The 17,963-nt window shown below is 44.8% G+C and overlaps 1 protein-coding gene across 1 annotated transcript; it reads left to right on the forward strand.

The window, feature by feature from the left end:
* The first annotated feature begins 2,119 nt into the window (after nucleotides 1-2,119).
* LOC138301653 (octapeptide-repeat protein T2-like) lies at nucleotides 2,120-4,783 on the forward strand. Its single transcript, XM_069242166.1, has 2 exons — nucleotides 2,120-2,701; nucleotides 4,745-4,783. Exons 1-2 carry the CDS (start codon nucleotides 2,120-2,122, stop codon nucleotides 4,781-4,783), a joined length of 621 nt encoding a protein of 206 aa, XP_069098267.1.
* Nucleotides 4,784-17,963: the final 13,180 nt, after the last annotated feature.

Here is a 17,963-nt window from a genome sequence, read left to right on the forward strand (position 1 = left end):
GTTCCTGTGCTGTGGTTGGCTCGGAATCCAGACTGGGAGGGGTCGAGCAGGTTGTTGTCTTCGAGGAATTTGGTCAGTTGCTTGTTGACGGTCTTCTCAATGACTTTGGCCGGGAAGGGGTGGAGCGAGATGGGGCGGAAGTTCTTCAGGTCGCTGGGGTCCGCTGTAGGTTTCTTCAGGAGAGCGTTGACTTCCGTGTGTTTCCAGCTCTCGGGGAAGGTGGCCGAAGCAAAAGAGCTGTTGATGATGGTCTGGAGGTGGGGGGCAATGATGTTGTCGGCTTTGTTGAAGATGAAATGGAGGCAGGGGTCTGAAGGGGCACCGGAGTGGATGGTGTTCGTGGTAGTTTTAGTCTCTTCCGCGCTGATGTGTGTCCAGGCGTTGAGGGTGATGGCTGGGGCTGTGGGTTCTGTGGTGGTTGGCTGGGTCTGTGGACCGAAGCTGTCGTGTAGGTCGGTGATCTTTCGATGGAAGAAGGTAGCGAGGGAGTTGCAGAGTTCTTGTGAGGGCGTGATAGAGTTGGAGCTGGCGTTGGGGTTGGAGAGCTCTCTGACGATGTTGAAGAGTTCTTTGCTGTTGTGAGTGTTCTTGTCCAGTCTGTCTTTGAAGGATGTTCTTTTGTTGACGCGGATCACCTGATGGTGTTCGCGGGTGGCAATTTTGAGGGCAGCCATGTTTTCTATGGTGTGGTCTTTGCGTCAGGTTTTCTCGAGGGTACGGCAGGTTTTTTTGGATTCCTTGAGGGCGTCTGTGAACCATTGAGGGTCCTGGTGTTGGTCTGTCTTGGGAGGAATCTGAGGGGTGCGAGGTTGTCAGCGCAGGTGGTGATCCATTGTGTGAGGCTGAGGGCTGCATTGTTGGCGTCGGTGGTGATGGTAGGTTGCTTGTGGCTGAGAGTGGAGAGTAGCTGTTCAGTGGAGATTTTGCTCCAGTGACTGCGAGGGATGGGTTGTGTGCGAAGGTGGAGAGTCTTGCGACTGAAGGTGAAGTGGACACATCTGTGGTCAGTCCACTGTATTACGGAGGAGTGGCTGAAGGATACGTGGTTGCTGGCAGAGAAGATGGGGTCGAGCGTGTGTCCGGCGATGTGGGTGGGGGTGTTCACCAGTTGCTTGAGACCGAGGTTGGCGAGGTTGGCGAGCATGGTGGTGGTGTTGGTGTCGTTGTTCTGCTCCAGGTGGAAGTTGAGGTCTCCGAGAAGGATGTAGTCCGGTGAGGTTAGGGCGTGCGGGGAGATGAAGTCCATGATGGATTCGCTGAAGGGGGCGCGTGGTCCAGGGGGTCTGTAGATGAGAGTTCCTCTGAGGGTGGTCCTGGTGTCGGTGTGGATCTGGAAGTGCATGTGTTCGGTGGCGAGGGGGGTGTCTTCGGTGGAGGTGGTGACGTTGATGGAGCTCTTGAATATGATGGCGATTTCTCCTCCGACTTGGTTGGTGCAGTCTCTCCTGGCGATCTTGTAGCCGTCGGGGATGGCTATGGCGATGTCGGGGGCCGAGGAGGCGTTCATCCAGGTCTCAGTGATGAAGGCGACGTCCGGTGCGGTAGAGTCCAGGAGATCCCATAGTTCAATGGCGTGCTTGTGGACGGAGCGTGCGTTGATGAGGATGCATTTGAAGTGGTTATTAGCACGTGGGCTGGCGGGCAGGGTGCGGTCGCGGTGGAAGGTATGCTTGCAGGTAAGACATGTGAAGGGTCCATGAGTGCGTTTTGGGTTGGCTTGGAAGCAGGTTGTAAAACGTCCCGGGTTGAGTGTGTGGAGGGAGGCGGGGTCGTAGCAGCGCTGCGGGGTTTGGGAGCGCTGGGGGCCAGGGGTCGTGGCGCTGGGCGCGGTCCAGGCGGGGATGGGCACAGACGGGCTTGCCTCTGGCGCGCCAGCGGCCGCCATAAGAGGGAGGAGGAGGGGTCAGCTGGGGGTGGGAGGCGGGGCAACGAATGGGAGCGGGGGCGGGCCGCACGAGTGGTGGCGGCGGGAAAGCAGAGGGCGGGGGCGTGGGCGTCAGACAGAAGGGAAAGAAGAGAAAGAAGGGAAAGTGTGAAAAAAAGAGGGAAAAAACCACAGGAGAAGGAGGCGAAAACGAGAAGCAAGGGCAGGAGGAGAGCAGAGGAGGAGCGAAGAAGAATGTACGAGGCAGAGAGCGGAGAAGGAAGAGGAAAAATGGACTACAGCAGAAGAGCAGAACACGGAGGAAAAAGGGCTATAGAAGAAAAGCAGAACACGAAGGAAGAAGGGCTACAGCAGAAGAGCAGAACACAGAGGAAAACGGGCTACAGAAGAAGAGAAAAACACGAAGGAAATGGACTACAGCAGAAGAGCAGAACACGGAGGAAAACGGGCTACAGAAGAATAGAAAAACATGAAGGAAATGGACTACAGCAGAAGAGCAGAACTCGGAGGAAAAAGGGCTACAGAAGAAAAGCAGAACACGAAGGAAGAAGGGCTACAGCAGAAGAGCAGAACACGGAGGAAAAAGGGCTACAGAAGAAAAGCAGAACACAAAGGAAGAAGGGCTACAGCAGAAGAGCAGAACACGGAGGAAAAAGGGCTACAGAAGAAAAGCAGAACACAAAGGAAGAAGGGCTACAGCAGAAGAGCAGAACACGGAGGAAAAAGGGCTACAGAAGAAAAGCAGAACACGAAGGAAGAAGGGCTACAGCAGAAGAGCAGAACACAGAGGAAAACGGGCTACAGAAGAAGAGAAAAGCACGAAGGAAATGGACTACAGCAGAAGAGCAGAACACGGAGGAAAAAGGGCTACAGAAGAAGAGAAAAACACGAAGGAAATGGACTACAGCAGAAGAGCAGAACACGGAGGAAAAAGGGCTACAGAAGAAAAGCAGAACACAAAGGAAATGGGCTGCAGCAGAAGAGCGGAACACAAAGGAAATGGACACCAGAGGAAGGGCAGAAAACGAAGGAGAATGAACAGAGAGAGGACAGCAGATGTACAAAGGAATTTAGGAAGAGAGAGAGATCAGAGGACGGAGGTGAGTAGCGAGGGGCTGGACAGGGGGGAGCGCAGGGATCAGAGGACAGAGGTGAGTAGCGAGGGGCTGGACAGGGGGGAGTGCAGGGAGTACTTACGGTTTGCCGGGAGGTGGCAGGAGCCTGGGCAGGTGGAGCCGCAGCGGCGGGGGAAGCGACCTACCCTAGGTGAGGTGAGGCCTGCGATTGAAGCAGGAATCCACCGACTAGGCACCAGGGATGTTTTTTAGTTTATTTAGGGCAGCAACCCCTTGGGCAAGGGTCGCTATCCTGTGGCTAAGATGTTTTTGAATGTTTTGCCCTCCCCTCGGGCTAGATCGGCCATGTTTTTGGCTGATCTTGCTCTGGGGGTGTCGAAACCCACTAGGCCCCACGGATTGTTGTGTGTGTTTGTGTGTTTTTTTGTTTCTTGGGGGCACCCCTTGGGCAAGGGTCACTCCCCCAAAAGGGGCATATGACTTGGTGGCAGATCGGCCTATTATTTTTAGGCCCATCTGTCCCCAAGGGGGGCAGAAGCCACAAAGACATCAGGGTTTTTTCTAGTTTGTTTCTTGTGAGAGGGGTGACCCCTTGCACAAGGGTCGTTCCCCAAAGGGGGTACACAATTGTTGGCCCTTTTGGCATATCAGCCTATTTTTTTTAGGCCCATCTGCCCACAAGGGGGGCTGAATCCACTAAGGCACCAGGGATTGCTTTGTTCTGTTTTTTTGGGGTGTGGGGGATAGCCCTTTGGGCAAGGGTCATCTCCAAAGGGAGTACACAACTGTTGGCCATTTCTGACCTCCTTGGGAGCAGATCAGCCTATTATTATGAAGCCACTAAGGCGCCAAGGAAACTTTCTAAATGTTTGGTGGCTGGGTGTTTGCCAAGTGGCAAAGCATTTGCATTTGTGAATATAGGGGGTCATTCAGACCCCGGCGGGCGGCGGGAGCCGACCGCCTGGAGGGAACCGTCATATGGCCGCTCCGCGGTCGAAAGACCGCGGAGGCCATTCTGGCTTTCCCGCTGGGCTGGCGGGCGACCGCCAGAAGGCCGCCCACCAGCCCAGCGGGAAACCCCTTCCCACGAGGAAGCCGGCTCCGAATGGAGCCGGTGGAGTGGGAAGGTGCGACGGGTGCAGTTGCACCCGTCGCGAATTTCAGTGTCTGCTGAGCAGACACTGAAATTCTTTGTGGGGCCCTCTTACGGGGGCCCCTGCAGTGCCCATGCCATTGGCATGGGCACTACAGGGGCCCCCAGGGGCCCCACGACACCCCATACCGCCATCCTGTTCCTGGCGGGCGAACCGCCAGGAACAGGATGGCGGTATGGGGTGTCGGAATCCCCATGGCGGATTCCTGAGGGCATCGGAAAACCGGCGGGAGACCGCCGGTTTTCCTGTTCTGACCGCGGCCAAACCGCCGCGGTCAGAATGCCCTGCGGGGCACCGCCAGCCTGTTGGCGGTGCTCCCGCATCCCCGGGGACCGCCGGGGTCGGAATGACCCCCATAGTGTTTTACTTCTCCTTTTCTAGCTCAAAGCTTTTGCTTCTGTTACTGTGACTCCTTGTGGTTTTGGCAGTGGTGGACCTGCAGTTTGCATAGTTGCATGTTTTAGGTAAGAAAAAACAATTTACTCCAAATCAATAATGTTGGCTTGCATGAATGACTTTTTTGTAAGTGGTGTACTAAATGCAGGATTGTGTGTGAAATTGTCCTTAGATTTGTGCACAATGATATTTGTGTTCTCTTAAGGGTAATTTTCTTTTCTTTTTCCTTTTAGTGGGATATCATTGGTGACTGCTGTGTCTGTGCAGAGTAGAGGGTGGTGAGTCTAGCTTTTTCAGGCATGTGACTGGTATAATTTTTGAGTTTATAACATTTTGTGATAAAGTCACACTTTGTTTACTACTTATCTTACACAGTGCTGGTTGTTGGTTGTGCATTTGTCAAGTTACTTTTCGTAAAAAGGATCATGGCTAGCCGCAGGATGACTGCTCAGCTGGTTATTGGTATGCTTTTTGAGTCGTCTTCTGACCATGATTATGAGACTGACTGCATTTGAGGCAGAGGAGGAAGTGCAAGATTCTGGAAGTGAATTTTCTGTCAGAGAGGAATCATCTGATGAAGAAGCCACTCTCAGTGCTGATGAGGTGCCTGTTTTAGAGGACGACACTGATGTGCCAATAGTGCATCAGCCAGCGGCTGAAAGGCTTCCCATTGGAAGACCTGACCTCTGGGTTGCCCCACACATGGAGCAGCCGGAGTTGCCTGTCTTTACTGGTTTCCCAGGGTGTAAAGTGGATACGGAAAACTTTTTGCCTATCAATTTCTTTCAATTGTTTATGGATGATGTATTTTTTTGGAAGAGATTGTTGAGCAGACTAATTTCTATGCTTTGTATGCTGAGCAGTATACTTTAGGGACAACAGTGATAGACTTAGGCCACACTCTAGAGCTACCCAGTGGATTCCCCCAAATTTGGAAGAGATTAAAAAGTTCTTGGGTTTGACCTTTTTGATGGGTTTGATAAGGAAGCCGTCCTTGTCTTCGTATTGGTCTACTAGTCCCTTCATGGCAACAGCTATATTTCCTGCAACCATAAGTCAGAATCGGTATTTGCTTCTTTTTTGGATGATGCATTTTGTGGATAATGCGTTAGCCTTGCCACAAGATCACCCTAATTCTGACGGTCTTTTTAAGAATAGGCCTGTCCTTGATCATTTTGTAGATTGGTTTTCAGAGGTCTATGTTCCAGGCAAAGAAATAGCTGTGGACGAGTCTTTGGTCCTGTTCAAGGGTCGTTTGGTTTTTAGGCAGTACGTTCCTAGCAAGAGGGCACGGTGTGGAATTAAAATGTATATGCTATCTGAAATTAGTATAGGATATGTTTATAATTTCCTGTTCTACACTGGTAGGCATTCCAGTATTGACCACCTGGTTGTCAGGCCCACTTTTGGAGTTAGTGAGAAAACTGTTTGGAAACTTTGTAGATGACTGTTTAACAAAGGTCACCATTTGTACGTAGATAACTTCTACATTGGAGTGCAGTTGTTCAGGGAATTGTTCAGAGTGAGCACTATTTCTTGTGGCACAATCCACTCTAACCGGAAAAGCTATCCAAGGGAGCTTGTCTGTAAAAAAAACTTGAGAGGGAACAGTGCAGTGCCTTGCGGAACGATGAGCTGCTGGCTATGAAATTTGCAGACATGAGGGATCTCGACATGCTAACTACCATCCATTATGAGAGTACTTCCCCTGTAACTGTTTGGGGTCAGGTAGCCGAAGTGAGCAAACCTGTGTGCATTTTAGTTTATAATAAGCACATGGAAGGTGTAGATAGAGTTGATTAGAGGCTTGAACCTTATACTTTGTAAGCCTTACGTTTGGGATAAGAAGTTAGCAATTCACCTTTTCCATTTGGCAACTTTTAATGCTTTTGTTGTGTTAAAGAATAGTTCTCCTGAGTAAAGGATGACATTTGTGAAATTTCAGGAGTCTGTCATAGCGAGCCTTGTTGTGGTGGAACAGGCAAGAGTTTGTAAAGCAGCAGTGGTGGAGGATGTGGCTAGATTGAAAGATCGCCACTTTCCTGATCACATTCCTCCCACTCCCAAAAAATACTTTCCCACTAAGAAATATGGAGTCTATGCCCAAAGAGGTATCTGGAGGGATCCTCAGATGAACTACCCGATTGTCCTTCAAAGCCTGGGATGTGTGTGTCTGGCTGTTTCTGGAGATACCACACCCAAACAAATTACTGGGAACTATTGTGAGCGTAAACTGCCTGTTTTATATTTTCATATGTTCAGTTTCACGGTTGGCATTGCTATCATGTATTTAGGTAGAGCTTTTGTGTTTGTAGTTTTGTACTTGTTTATAATTAGTCTTTTTATTGTTGGTTAAAAAAAAGGTGATGGCGGTGTGCGTGGAGTGGTGCTTGGCTGGCGGTGTGTGTGGTGTGGCGTTTGTCTGGCGGTGTAAATAATAAAGTGCTGTTGGCCACTACAACACACGCCAGTCCACAGACTCCCATCAGCTGGTGTGATTGCTGTATCAGGCATGTGGGCGTATGAAAGTGATGGGCCATTGAACGGCACTCTCTGTTGATGTGAGTGTTGTAATGTGCTGGTCCAGCAGCTGGCGGCATGAATGGTGTGTGAAACAACAGTAAAGCGGTTGGTGCCTTGACGCAGTTGGGATCCACGTAAGCCACACCTCCCTGGATTCCTCCAGGTGTCTAGGTTTCGAAAATGTCTGGGGTTGGTAGGTTTCCCTAGATGCCCGCTGCACCTGGGACCAAAAACATAGGTGCCCCTCCCCCCCTGCAAAAACAGGTAGTCTTGTAATAGATCATTTTGATGTGTCCACGTTGTGTTTTAGGGCATTTCCTAATGCTGGCACTGTGTACACAAGTGAGGTACCATTTTTATCTGGAGACCTTAGGGAATGCTAGATAGAATGAAGTTTGTGGCTCCCCACAGATTCCAGTACTTTCCATCACCGAAATGTGAGAAAAAGGTTTTTTGGGGGGGTTTGCAAAGGATTCTGGATAATAGAACCTGGTGAGATCCCCACACGTCACCCCATCCTAGATTCCCCTAGATGTCTAGATTCCAAATATATACAGGTTTGCCAGGTTTTTCTTGGTGTCAGCTGAGCTTGAGGCCAAAACCCACAGCTAGGCACATTGCAAAAAACATGTCACTTTTCTTTGGGAAAATGTGATGTGTCCACGTTGTGTTTTGGGGCATTTCCTTATGCGGACACTAGGCCTACCCACACAAGAGCACCACTATTTTTATCGAGAGACTTAGGAGAATGCTGGGTAGAAGGAAGTATGTGGCTCCCATCAGGTTCCGGAACTTTTGATCACTGAAATGTGAGGAAAAGGTTTTTTTGTGCCAAATGTTGAGGTTTGCAAAGGATTTTAGGTAATAGAACCTGGTCAGAGTACCATTTTTATCGAAAGACTTTGGAGAACACTGGGTAGAAGGACGTTTGTGGCTCTCCTCAGGTCCTGAACTTTCCATCATCGAAATGTGAGGAAAAAGTGTATTTTTGCCAAAATTTAAGGTTTGCAAAGGATTCTGGGTAACAGAACCTGGTGAGAGCACCATAAGTCACCCCATCCTGGATTACCCTAGGTGTCTAGTTTGCAATAATGCACAGGTACCATTTTTATCGGGAGACACGGGGAACACAGAATAGTAGAACAAGTGTTATTGACCCTTGTGTTTTTCTACATTTTTTACTTCCAAATTTAAGACACTGTGTAAAAAAGATGTCTGTTTGAGAAATGCCCTGCTAATAAACATGCTAGTGTGAGGAACCCGGAATTCAGAGATGTGCAAGTAAGTACCGCTTTTCACCACCTCTGTTATGCCCATTTTGGAAATACAAAGGTTTCCTTGATACTAATTTTTAACTCTTTATATTTTACCAAATAAATGGCTTTAGTGAGTAGCAGTTGTGGGCCCCAGGTGCCAGCATCCCCAAGTTAAGAACGGCTTCCCTTTTCTGAATGACGTTGGGTGGCTACTGTGGAAGCAGGCAGTGGTTCAGTGGACTCCCATAAAGTCTTTTCAAAGGGAAAACCTTTTTTAGAAGTAGAGCCTATCTCTTTCCCTTTAAAGGACAGTTTCTGCATAAGAAAACGTTTTCCATAAAGGAATATGAACGCTGGGATAAAGTCAGCTGTCCCTCATAAGCTACTATCCTTGCACTCGTAGGCAATAGAAAAGGACCGTCTATAGCAAGCTGCCTAATTTACTTTCAGTAGGAAGGCCATTTGGGGACTTTTTATAAATGGGCAAATATGATGTGTTGTCTTTGTACAGAGAATGCAGTGCAGAGTGTGCTCCTGTCAGCAAGCCACCTAGCGTGCAACTCGTTCATAGTTCTTTGTGAACAGTGGTTAGATTGTCACCCCCGGTTTCTTATTCATTATCCAAAAGTGAATATTTTTTAAATGTTAGATTACATCCACAGGATCCTTTGAGTGCTGCAGAGACAAACATCACATCACAAATGAACAGTGACAACTTGGTGAATTCTGGAAAAAATGAATCCCTTTAAGGTTCACTTTACTCTGGTTTAGCTGACAGCTGAATGCGTTAAAGATTAACTCTGAAAGAACCTCTTAAGCCTCTGGCATCCCGAGCTACTGATCCAAACTCCCTGGGTGGCCCATTGAACTTTGTGTTGGAGTCTGATATTTTCTGATCAAGTTCTTTTGAACTAAAAGCTACGGGTCGTTGTACAGATACAACACCCTATGGTAACGTGTAGCAGACAAAGAGGAACCCACATGCAAGCATCAAGGTTTAACTCTGTTACAAAACATTGCAAACCTCTGCAAGACATCCATGCTGAAGAGCTCTCCACTCATCCAGAGCAGTAGTCTCGCTTGCTGCCCTCTCTGGATGTGTGCAACCGGGACCCTTTGTGGGGGGGAGGAATGGAGTGCAGGGGTAGGATCAGTCATTAAGTACGCCAACCTTTGGGCAGCACCTCAGGCATCCAACCTATGAGCAGGAACTTGGATCTCGGGCTTGTCCTCACTGACCAAGTGACAGGAAGCCCTGGGCCTGACCGTGGAAAGTTTACAGCAGCCCACCCAAGTACGTTTGTGTGTGTATTTGTTACAGTCCATTATCTAATCTTTAAGTGTGACCCATCAACAGCAATGTCAGTGGGTGCCATTTTCATAAAAAGCAATCTGTAAGGAATGGTACCTAGTCTATCTTTAATCTGTACCACATTTTATGTGTGATTTGACAAACTCTCTGCATGCACAACCAAAAGTGTTTCCAAAGAAATGGAAACAAACAGGTGCCTGCTCCATCCTCAGCAATTAACAAGGAAGACAATCTTGGTTTAAAAATCTCATTTCTTTATTGGAACACAAATATATCTATTTTTGACAACATGTCATCATCTAAAATACATTAATTCCTAGTGATATATACAAAACAAAATGTTTTTAAAGCAGACACAATGAGTAAAAATATATTGAATAACAAAAGGTTTCACAACAGCGTAATATATATCTTTGATATTTAACTTCCAAGGCAAGAACAATGACTTCACACCATCGAGTCAGTCCATTCCAGGTTGTACGTTAACATACAGCTTAATATATCTCGTTTAGGGGTATTTACAAGGCATACTTGGCGTAAAGAGACTAAAACCAGTAATTTACATTACAGGCAGGAAGGAACATAAAACGTGTGTGCACTTATGGAAAAAATGACTTCAAAACGTCTTTCCTGAATGTGACTTTTAAAACTACAAAATGATGAATAATTACCCCAATGCATGATTTTTGAAAAGCAAGATCAATAATTTCAGATTAGTGGTATATAAATATTCATCTACACAGCTGGGTTTCTGATGAATGTCATGGGGCGTTTATTTACATTTACTACCTGAAGACTTCAAAGTCCTGGAGATAAACCTATTGCACATGAAGGACCCACGGGCTCCTAGCTTCAGATTTAAATATTCACCTCGCCTCTGGACTATAAAATGAGCTCTCCGAGTTCCACAGATGCCAAGTGTTGTTTGTTTAATAGCTGATATGATATCACGGGACAGTGTGTTGTCCTTTCTTCCATATCTGCACGATAAAAATAGAATTTTAAAGCCTCTGAACCGGCAAGCACCAGCTTCTACTGTTCTGCCCTGCTGATAAAATACAGGCCATGGTGTCAACAAGTCAGGCAGGGCCTTACTCAAAAACCAGCAGAGAGGTTAATAAAAAGGGGTAAGTTACCAAGTTAGTATGGTTGTACCACTGAACATCGACATCAACAATATTGTGGAACAGAATATCGAGGACAGAATATCAAGGGACAAAATATTGAAAGGTGAGTGGATATAGGAAAGCATATATGTATCATTCGTAACTCCACATCTATGTAGGTTGAAGATATATGTATCACGTAGGTATATATATATATATATATATATATATGTGTGTGTGTGGAGTCCGACATATGAAATTTTGACTGTTGATATATTATTTGAGATATTCTGTCCTTGATGTTGTGTCCCATCAATACTATTGTCATGATATTCAGGTGTACACAGGTTAGCGCATATTGTTACCTCTCTGCTCTCCCACATTTACACATTACTAGTGATTAGGGTGAACACTATGCTCATTTTCTGTAATCTTTACCTTCAGCTGAGGGCTGAAAATAGGTAGCCTCGGAGACGGTAAAATGATGATGGTAAACAAGTTACTGCAAGGCATTCCCCATTTTTAAAGAAAATACTTTTTCCAATGATTTTACCATTACAGATCATTGCCGCATTATAAAAGGTATTTTCTAAATTAGGTATTTCGATATGATTTAATATCACATTCACATAGACTCACACCATGATTTTATAGATGTTTTTGTCTGAAAAGGCTTGTTTTGTATTAAAGAATGGGTGCTATCTCTGAAACAGACAGTGGTTCTGCACACGTAGTTAGGGTTAATCTGGGGTTCTCAGGCCTCAGGCCACCCTTTAACACTCAGTTGTTTGACTGTCTTCAGTCACACACACTGTGCAAGTAGCCTGATGTGGTCCAGACATGTGGGTGAATGTGGGAGGGTGGCGTCCATGGGTGGGGAGGGGGAGTTGTAAGCTCTGGGGAGAGGTGTAGATGGGTGACAGACAGGTTTGACCTGTAGCACAAGCACACCTGTTACAGGGATAGAGGTGTATGCTTCAAGATTTTCTCAAAAGAGCTTGCAATTTTGACTAAGATTTTCAGCTACAGTTTGAAATGAACAGTACAGAAATGATTCTGATACTGGTGGATGCTAGTGACAAGATCATAAGGCCACATGGCAGCACTCCTTTCTTCTTGATCTGATACTTTGCCACTGTTTAGCAGCTAAACACGCCCTGGATATAATGGTCTTTTTATGGTCTCCCTCTAGAAAGAACTGTAGCACAAAAATATACAAATAACTTATTTTGTATTGATTGAATGCTTTGATTTTGTCAACATGTTGCATTCCTGCTTCATTTTTTAGATGAGGCAATGCAGCTCTCTGTTGGGATGGTCATACAATCAAGTCCTGAAATAATCAATTATTATTCCTACTTTTAAAAGAAGTTATATACAAAAAATTAACACACATATAAATTAACAAAATCACTCCATGAGGCAGTGTACAGATATTAACTTTACAATATAAAATGCAACGTTTCCTTTTTTTCCAAAGACAACCTGTAAAAGTCCATCACACATGGTGCTTCGATGAAACGTTTTTGTGTGATAAGCTCTGTGCAATTTTAAGCTTTAATTGGCAATTTTTTCACAATTTGATGGCAAATGTTTCACATATTAAAAATAAACATACATGTAGATCAATAAATTGATAAATTGATAACCCTGCTTTTCTCTGAGAGATATATTTTTTTTACTGTTAAATACTTTTATTGCTGAAATGTCGGTAAATGATACCCGAATCTCCCTGTCAGAAATGATATATTCACGACTTCTGCTATATGTACATGACTCCTTGGCAAACATTCGAACAAAATATCCAATTTGATAGAAGTGAATAGAAAGTAGGGACAGATGTATTATAGATTGGTGCATTTGCATGGCAAGCATGGCTGCGTTTTTCACAAAGGCACTTACTCTATGTAAAATAAATATGCTTCCCCATGCATCCATTTGTGAAGGTAGGTTATTTCATGGAAAATGAAGTGCGCTCATTGCAGGGGACAGCGAATGAATACTGACAGACCAGCGGGTCATATATCATATATTGCTTCATTGACTCCATCACTTCCTAATGCACATGTACCTTCAACCCAAAACTGGTGTAAAGAAATTAGCATGAATAAGCAAGAACAATGAGAGACAACATGAATAAAGTATGAAGGGTGTACTGTTCACAACCATGGACAGAGTGCGCAGATGGGTTCAAACAACATTGAGCATATTTTTGCACTATTCCTTGTTTACAGCCTAGTTCAAATTGGACGCTCTTGCTATTTACAACTGCTTTGTCGTGAGCTTTATGTTGGTGGTCATAGCCCTTCAGAAGACATTAAAAGTGGGATTGATGCTGTTTTTCTTCTGATACTTTTTTTGCAAAATTACAGATCTGACAGTTTTCGAAAATAACACACTCTCAGTTGCATGTTGAAGACATCTACAAAAAAGTTTGTTTCTAGCCCCAAAACAACATAGACTGCGAAACACACGGTCATGGAGTGAAATGCAGCCCTTATCATTTTGCAAAAGTTTGGTTACCTTTCTCCTAAGGTCAACATGGTATTTAATCATGAGAAAGGTATTTATTTTGCTAAAATGTAGTTAGCATCCCTACTAATAGATTACATCAATGTTTTGGCCCATAGCGGGAAACAAAAATCTACGTATTTAAAACATTGTTTACACACAAGTAAAGAAATATGTTAATTTGTAATTAATCACTTCACACTGTTCACAAGGCAGCAGTTTTTTCACCATTTGTTTAATTATTTCAAATACTGACATGCAAAAGTGTCATGAGCAAACTACTGACATAAGTCTACATTTACTATTGTTAGATCCACTTCTACATAACTTGAAGAAAAAAATATATACATATAATGTAAATAAATACAAATATATATATATGTGTGTATATATATATATATATATACATATATACATATATATATATATATATATATATGCACTTATGCTATTTTGTGCTATTTTTGCATGTCAATATTTTTGTAGTCAATATTGTGATATAAGAGCAAAATATTTGATGTACAACTGACCTAGCTGTAAGGAGCACAGGCACAGACCGCAAATAAAATGTATATTGTAGCAAGAGCATTTTAACATGAGGTAGTGCACAAACAACATTATGGGGTGTGATTCAGCTGAAGCTAGATTACCAAAATGGGGAGAAAGGTGTAAACATGTAAACAGGTAAAACTAGTACTTGCACACTGTGCAGTTGGACTTTTACATCATGCACATTGGTATTACATAGTGCACAATCCTAATTTCAGTCACCAGTAGATTAAGTGATTTGTGTTCTTTCAAGATCTGGAGTCAGGATTACAACCCAGGTCACCCTAGAAGTGAAACAAGACTTAGAAAATCCCAGAAATCCCTACATCAATAAAAATCTTTTGGAAGTGTTGGTTATTCTTCTCACCATTTCCTTGATGTCCATCAAAAAAGGCCATTAGATTGTCAAGAAGCAAGCACAAGCAAACGTCAACACAGAAAAGTGTGGAGATTAACAAACCAGTTGAATCCCTGAATTCTATAAAATATCTCTCAAAAGCGTAGAAAGCCTTTCTAGTTAAACTAGAGGCTTTGTACTTTCAGAACCAATTGACAGCCTACACCAATAACCTTACAATAACATTCTGAATCAAGTACATGGAAAATCTGTTCATACACACAATTCTAATATAGTTATAAATATAGCAATATTGTCTTAAATAAAATTATCTTGATGCATTCTGAACTTGGCAAATGAAAGCAATGTTCCAATTTTCATTCATGTCTCAAAGATAGCGTACAACCTGGTTGAACTTTCATACTATTACTATGGAGTCATATCTAAAAATGCATTGAGGAAATGTTCCTCAGTAAGAAATTATGCAAATCCCATGAAGCTCTTAAAACCATGTGATATCCTTGCAGCTCCATTGGTTCTTGAATTGAGCAGTGCCAGCTTCTCCCAAGGAATGTTTCCATTTGCTCTCAAAAAGAGACTAAGGGGGTCATTATGACCCTGGCGGAAGGCGGAGAAGCGGTGGTAAGACCGCCAACAGGCTGGCGGTCTTTTTTTTTTATTATGACCATGGCGGTTACCGCCATGGTCATCCGCCGGTTCTCCGTTCCGCCCACCAGGGCGGAGATGACCGCCGGGATGGAGACCAGGGTCTCTAGCCCGGTGGCTGTCACTATACCGCCGGCGGTATTTTGACCCGGCTGACCGCCATTGATTTCATGCGGTTTGAAACCGTCATGAAATCCATGGTGGTAAGCACTATCAGTGCCAGGGAATTCCTTCCCTGGTACTGATAGGGGTCTCCACCATCCCCCACCCCCACCGGCTCCCTCCCCTATCCCCCCAACCCCCCTGCCACCCCCCAAAGGTGGCAGGATCCCCCTCCCCACCCCGACCCCCAACATAACATCACTCATACACACACGACCCGCACACAGGCACCACTAACACACATACACGCACACACACCGACATACATGCCAACATCCACACACACAGTCAGACACGCACACCCACATTCAAACATACACGCACACATCCATACAGACATACCTACAGACATACACGCACTCATTCCCAAACACACAACACCCCTGTAAGCATACACGCATTCACACACCCTCTCTACATACACACACGCACACCCCCATGCACGCACACAACACACAACACCCCCCACCCCCCTCCCCTCACCGACGATCGACTTACCTGGTCCGACAATCCTCCGGGAGGGGACGGGAGCCATGGGGGCTGCTCCGCCAACACCACACCGCCAACAGAACACCGCCACGCCGAATCACAGGACGTGATTTGCTGGGTGGTGTTCTGTTGGCGTGGCGGTGGAGGTGGAGCAACCTCCACTTCCCCGCCGCCCGCTAGTATGGCTGTTGGCGGCTCTCCGTCTGTAAAAGGACGGAGAGCTGCCAACGGTCATAATAGGCCGAGCGTCAAACCGCCACCACTGGCGGTCTTCCGCACGGCGGTCCCTCGGCGGTCTTGGAAAAAGACCTCCGAGGTCAAAATGACCCCCTAAGTTGCTATAAAAAATGTTACCTCGACCCCTATAACTTGAATAACCTCAGCTGAGTCTCTAAAATCCCACTCCTTGGTTAAACCATAAAATCACTGAGAAATTGTTAGCCAGGCAGTTGGTGCCCCAATCACAATCTTGACTTTTAACAAGTCTGAGACCAAGATAACAGAACTTTCACTAACACAGCAGCCCTTTCTTTGGCTTGCACCACAAGCTTGGGATATGTTTCCATTTTTAACAGACATATAACAGTTTATAGAAAAGGTGACCAAAAGGACACCCTCATAAACTGGAAGTTTCGGTTTAAGAGTTACTATTGAGCATGAAACTGAGTACACCAAACTGTGAAATTTTACCTGATGGGAAAACGTATGCCCAAAATGGAAAACCAGGGGAAGCTTGTCAACTTTTGAAATCAGTATGCCATAAATCATAAGTAATACAGAGAGGTTTTCTTGTATCAAAATGAGTGGATACAGCTACCACAGTGCTAGAAGTTTCAGACCAGCAGCAAAAAACAATAACTCAATTTTAGCATTGTTTTGACATACATACATTCATTTCTTCCAAGACCGGATTTTACCACATATCAGCCCCCCTGACCGATCACCTTCAGCTGATGAATAATTTGATTACCATCAACGTCATTTGACAGTCGATTCCTCTGAGTGCCTTGATGTGAGTCTCCCACCTGCCATACTTTTTAACTAAATATTAGTCAACAGTTGCCCACGTTGGTATTACTTGCACAATAATCAAATAATCAATGGACTAAATACTCTTTGTAGCAAAAATGTGTTTGTGACTAAGAACACGGCAAACCACCTCTAGATGAAAGACAAGAATTATTTTATCTATATTCAGGTGAGATTGTTACCAGGTTCAACAACAAAACAAAACACAAAAAGACAATCACAAAAACAATGATACACTTTCTGCAATGTGTCCCCAAGGTAAAAGCCAGAATTTTCATGCTTACTACCATCCAAAATACGGAAGGCTTTTATCTCAGTACCAGGCAACTGTAAAGGGTGCTACAAATAAAATTCTTTAAACAAGTGATTCTGGACACATTTCTAGTTTGCCTGTTACAAATGTTTGTTGACAGCGTTTTGACTCCTGGTTAGAATAGAGGGGTCTCATCAGAACTATTGGGATGCAAGGATATTCTAATCAAGAAAGGAGAACAGAAAAGAATGAGAGAACCCGGAGATAAGGAAGGGTATGTTGCTGAGTTGTCCTAAAGAAACAGGAGGTAAACATGGCATCAGAGTACGAGAGTGCTTATGAACCATGCAGAACAATGTGCATGTGCACCGAGTGGTATGGCATTATTTTACTAGTATCTGAATCAATGAACATCCTGGCAAAATAATAAGGATTATTGGAAGGTATGCTACTGATAAGGAGAAAGAAATTACTTAGGTCCCGAAGCAAAAGGGGACTTACCAAATGTAAGGTAGGTGAGCCTTAGGCCGAATGTCCATGGAGGTATACAGGGCTGCTAATTTCTGAGGCTTCTGTTGGAAAGGTGAAAGAATGTATCTTTTCTGTGGCAGATGACAGAGAGAGCGGGTTGCTTATTTCAAGAGGTCACAATTGGCAAGGAGAGAGTGTGGCTCACCCTGCTGAGAGGCTGATGCAGCATGTAATGGAAGAGAGTCTGAGAGAGAATCCTTCCTGTATGCAGAATACCATCACTGTCGGAGATAGGTGCATGCATGAGGTAGGGGTGTCATTTTGAATGGAAAAAAAAATGAAAGCAAGGCTTGGGATGTATTGCATTTCAGGCTCCGGCACAGCTGCACAGGATGAGGCAAATCCCAGTGAGGACAAACGTCAAAAGGATAAACATGGTGCTATTTGCAGACCGTATTAATACCATATGATGCTCCAACAAGTGGAGTTAAAGACAACTTCTTTAGACACATGGGGAGGGGGAAAAATGAATGAAGTAAAAGAGAAGGGATAAGAATCAATATACTGGTACAGAGGACCCTTGATTAGCAATAAATATAATGATATGCACAGCCTCAGTGTGGTCCTAGAATTGTTCAATCCCCGCTAGCGGGTTGAGTCTTATGAATAGTCTAGTGAAAGCGTGAGACAAAGTTCCTCCACTCTTTCATGGAATTTAGTCCTTTTATTGGTTGCACCTTACAGATAGTTGAGTGGAGGCATGAGACAAAGCTTCTCTTCTCTTTCAT

The sequence above is a fragment of the Pleurodeles waltl genome, chromosome 6 (genome assembly GCF_031143425.1).
Source record: "Pleurodeles waltl isolate 20211129_DDA chromosome 6, aPleWal1.hap1.20221129, whole genome shotgun sequence".
Taxonomy (NCBI): Eukaryota; Metazoa; Chordata; class Amphibia; order Caudata; family Salamandridae; genus Pleurodeles; species Pleurodeles waltl.

Excerpts from the sequence above, each read along its gene's own strand:
- LOC138301653 (XM_069242166.1), top strand. The coding sequence starts at position 2,120 with ATGTACGAGGCAGAGAGCGGAGAAGGAAGAGGAAAAATGGACTACAGC. Across the intron at positions 2,702-4,744 it reads GGCTACAGAAGAAGAGAAAA|TGGGATATCATTGGTGACTG; the intron begins GCACGAAGGAAA and ends TTTTCCTTTTAG.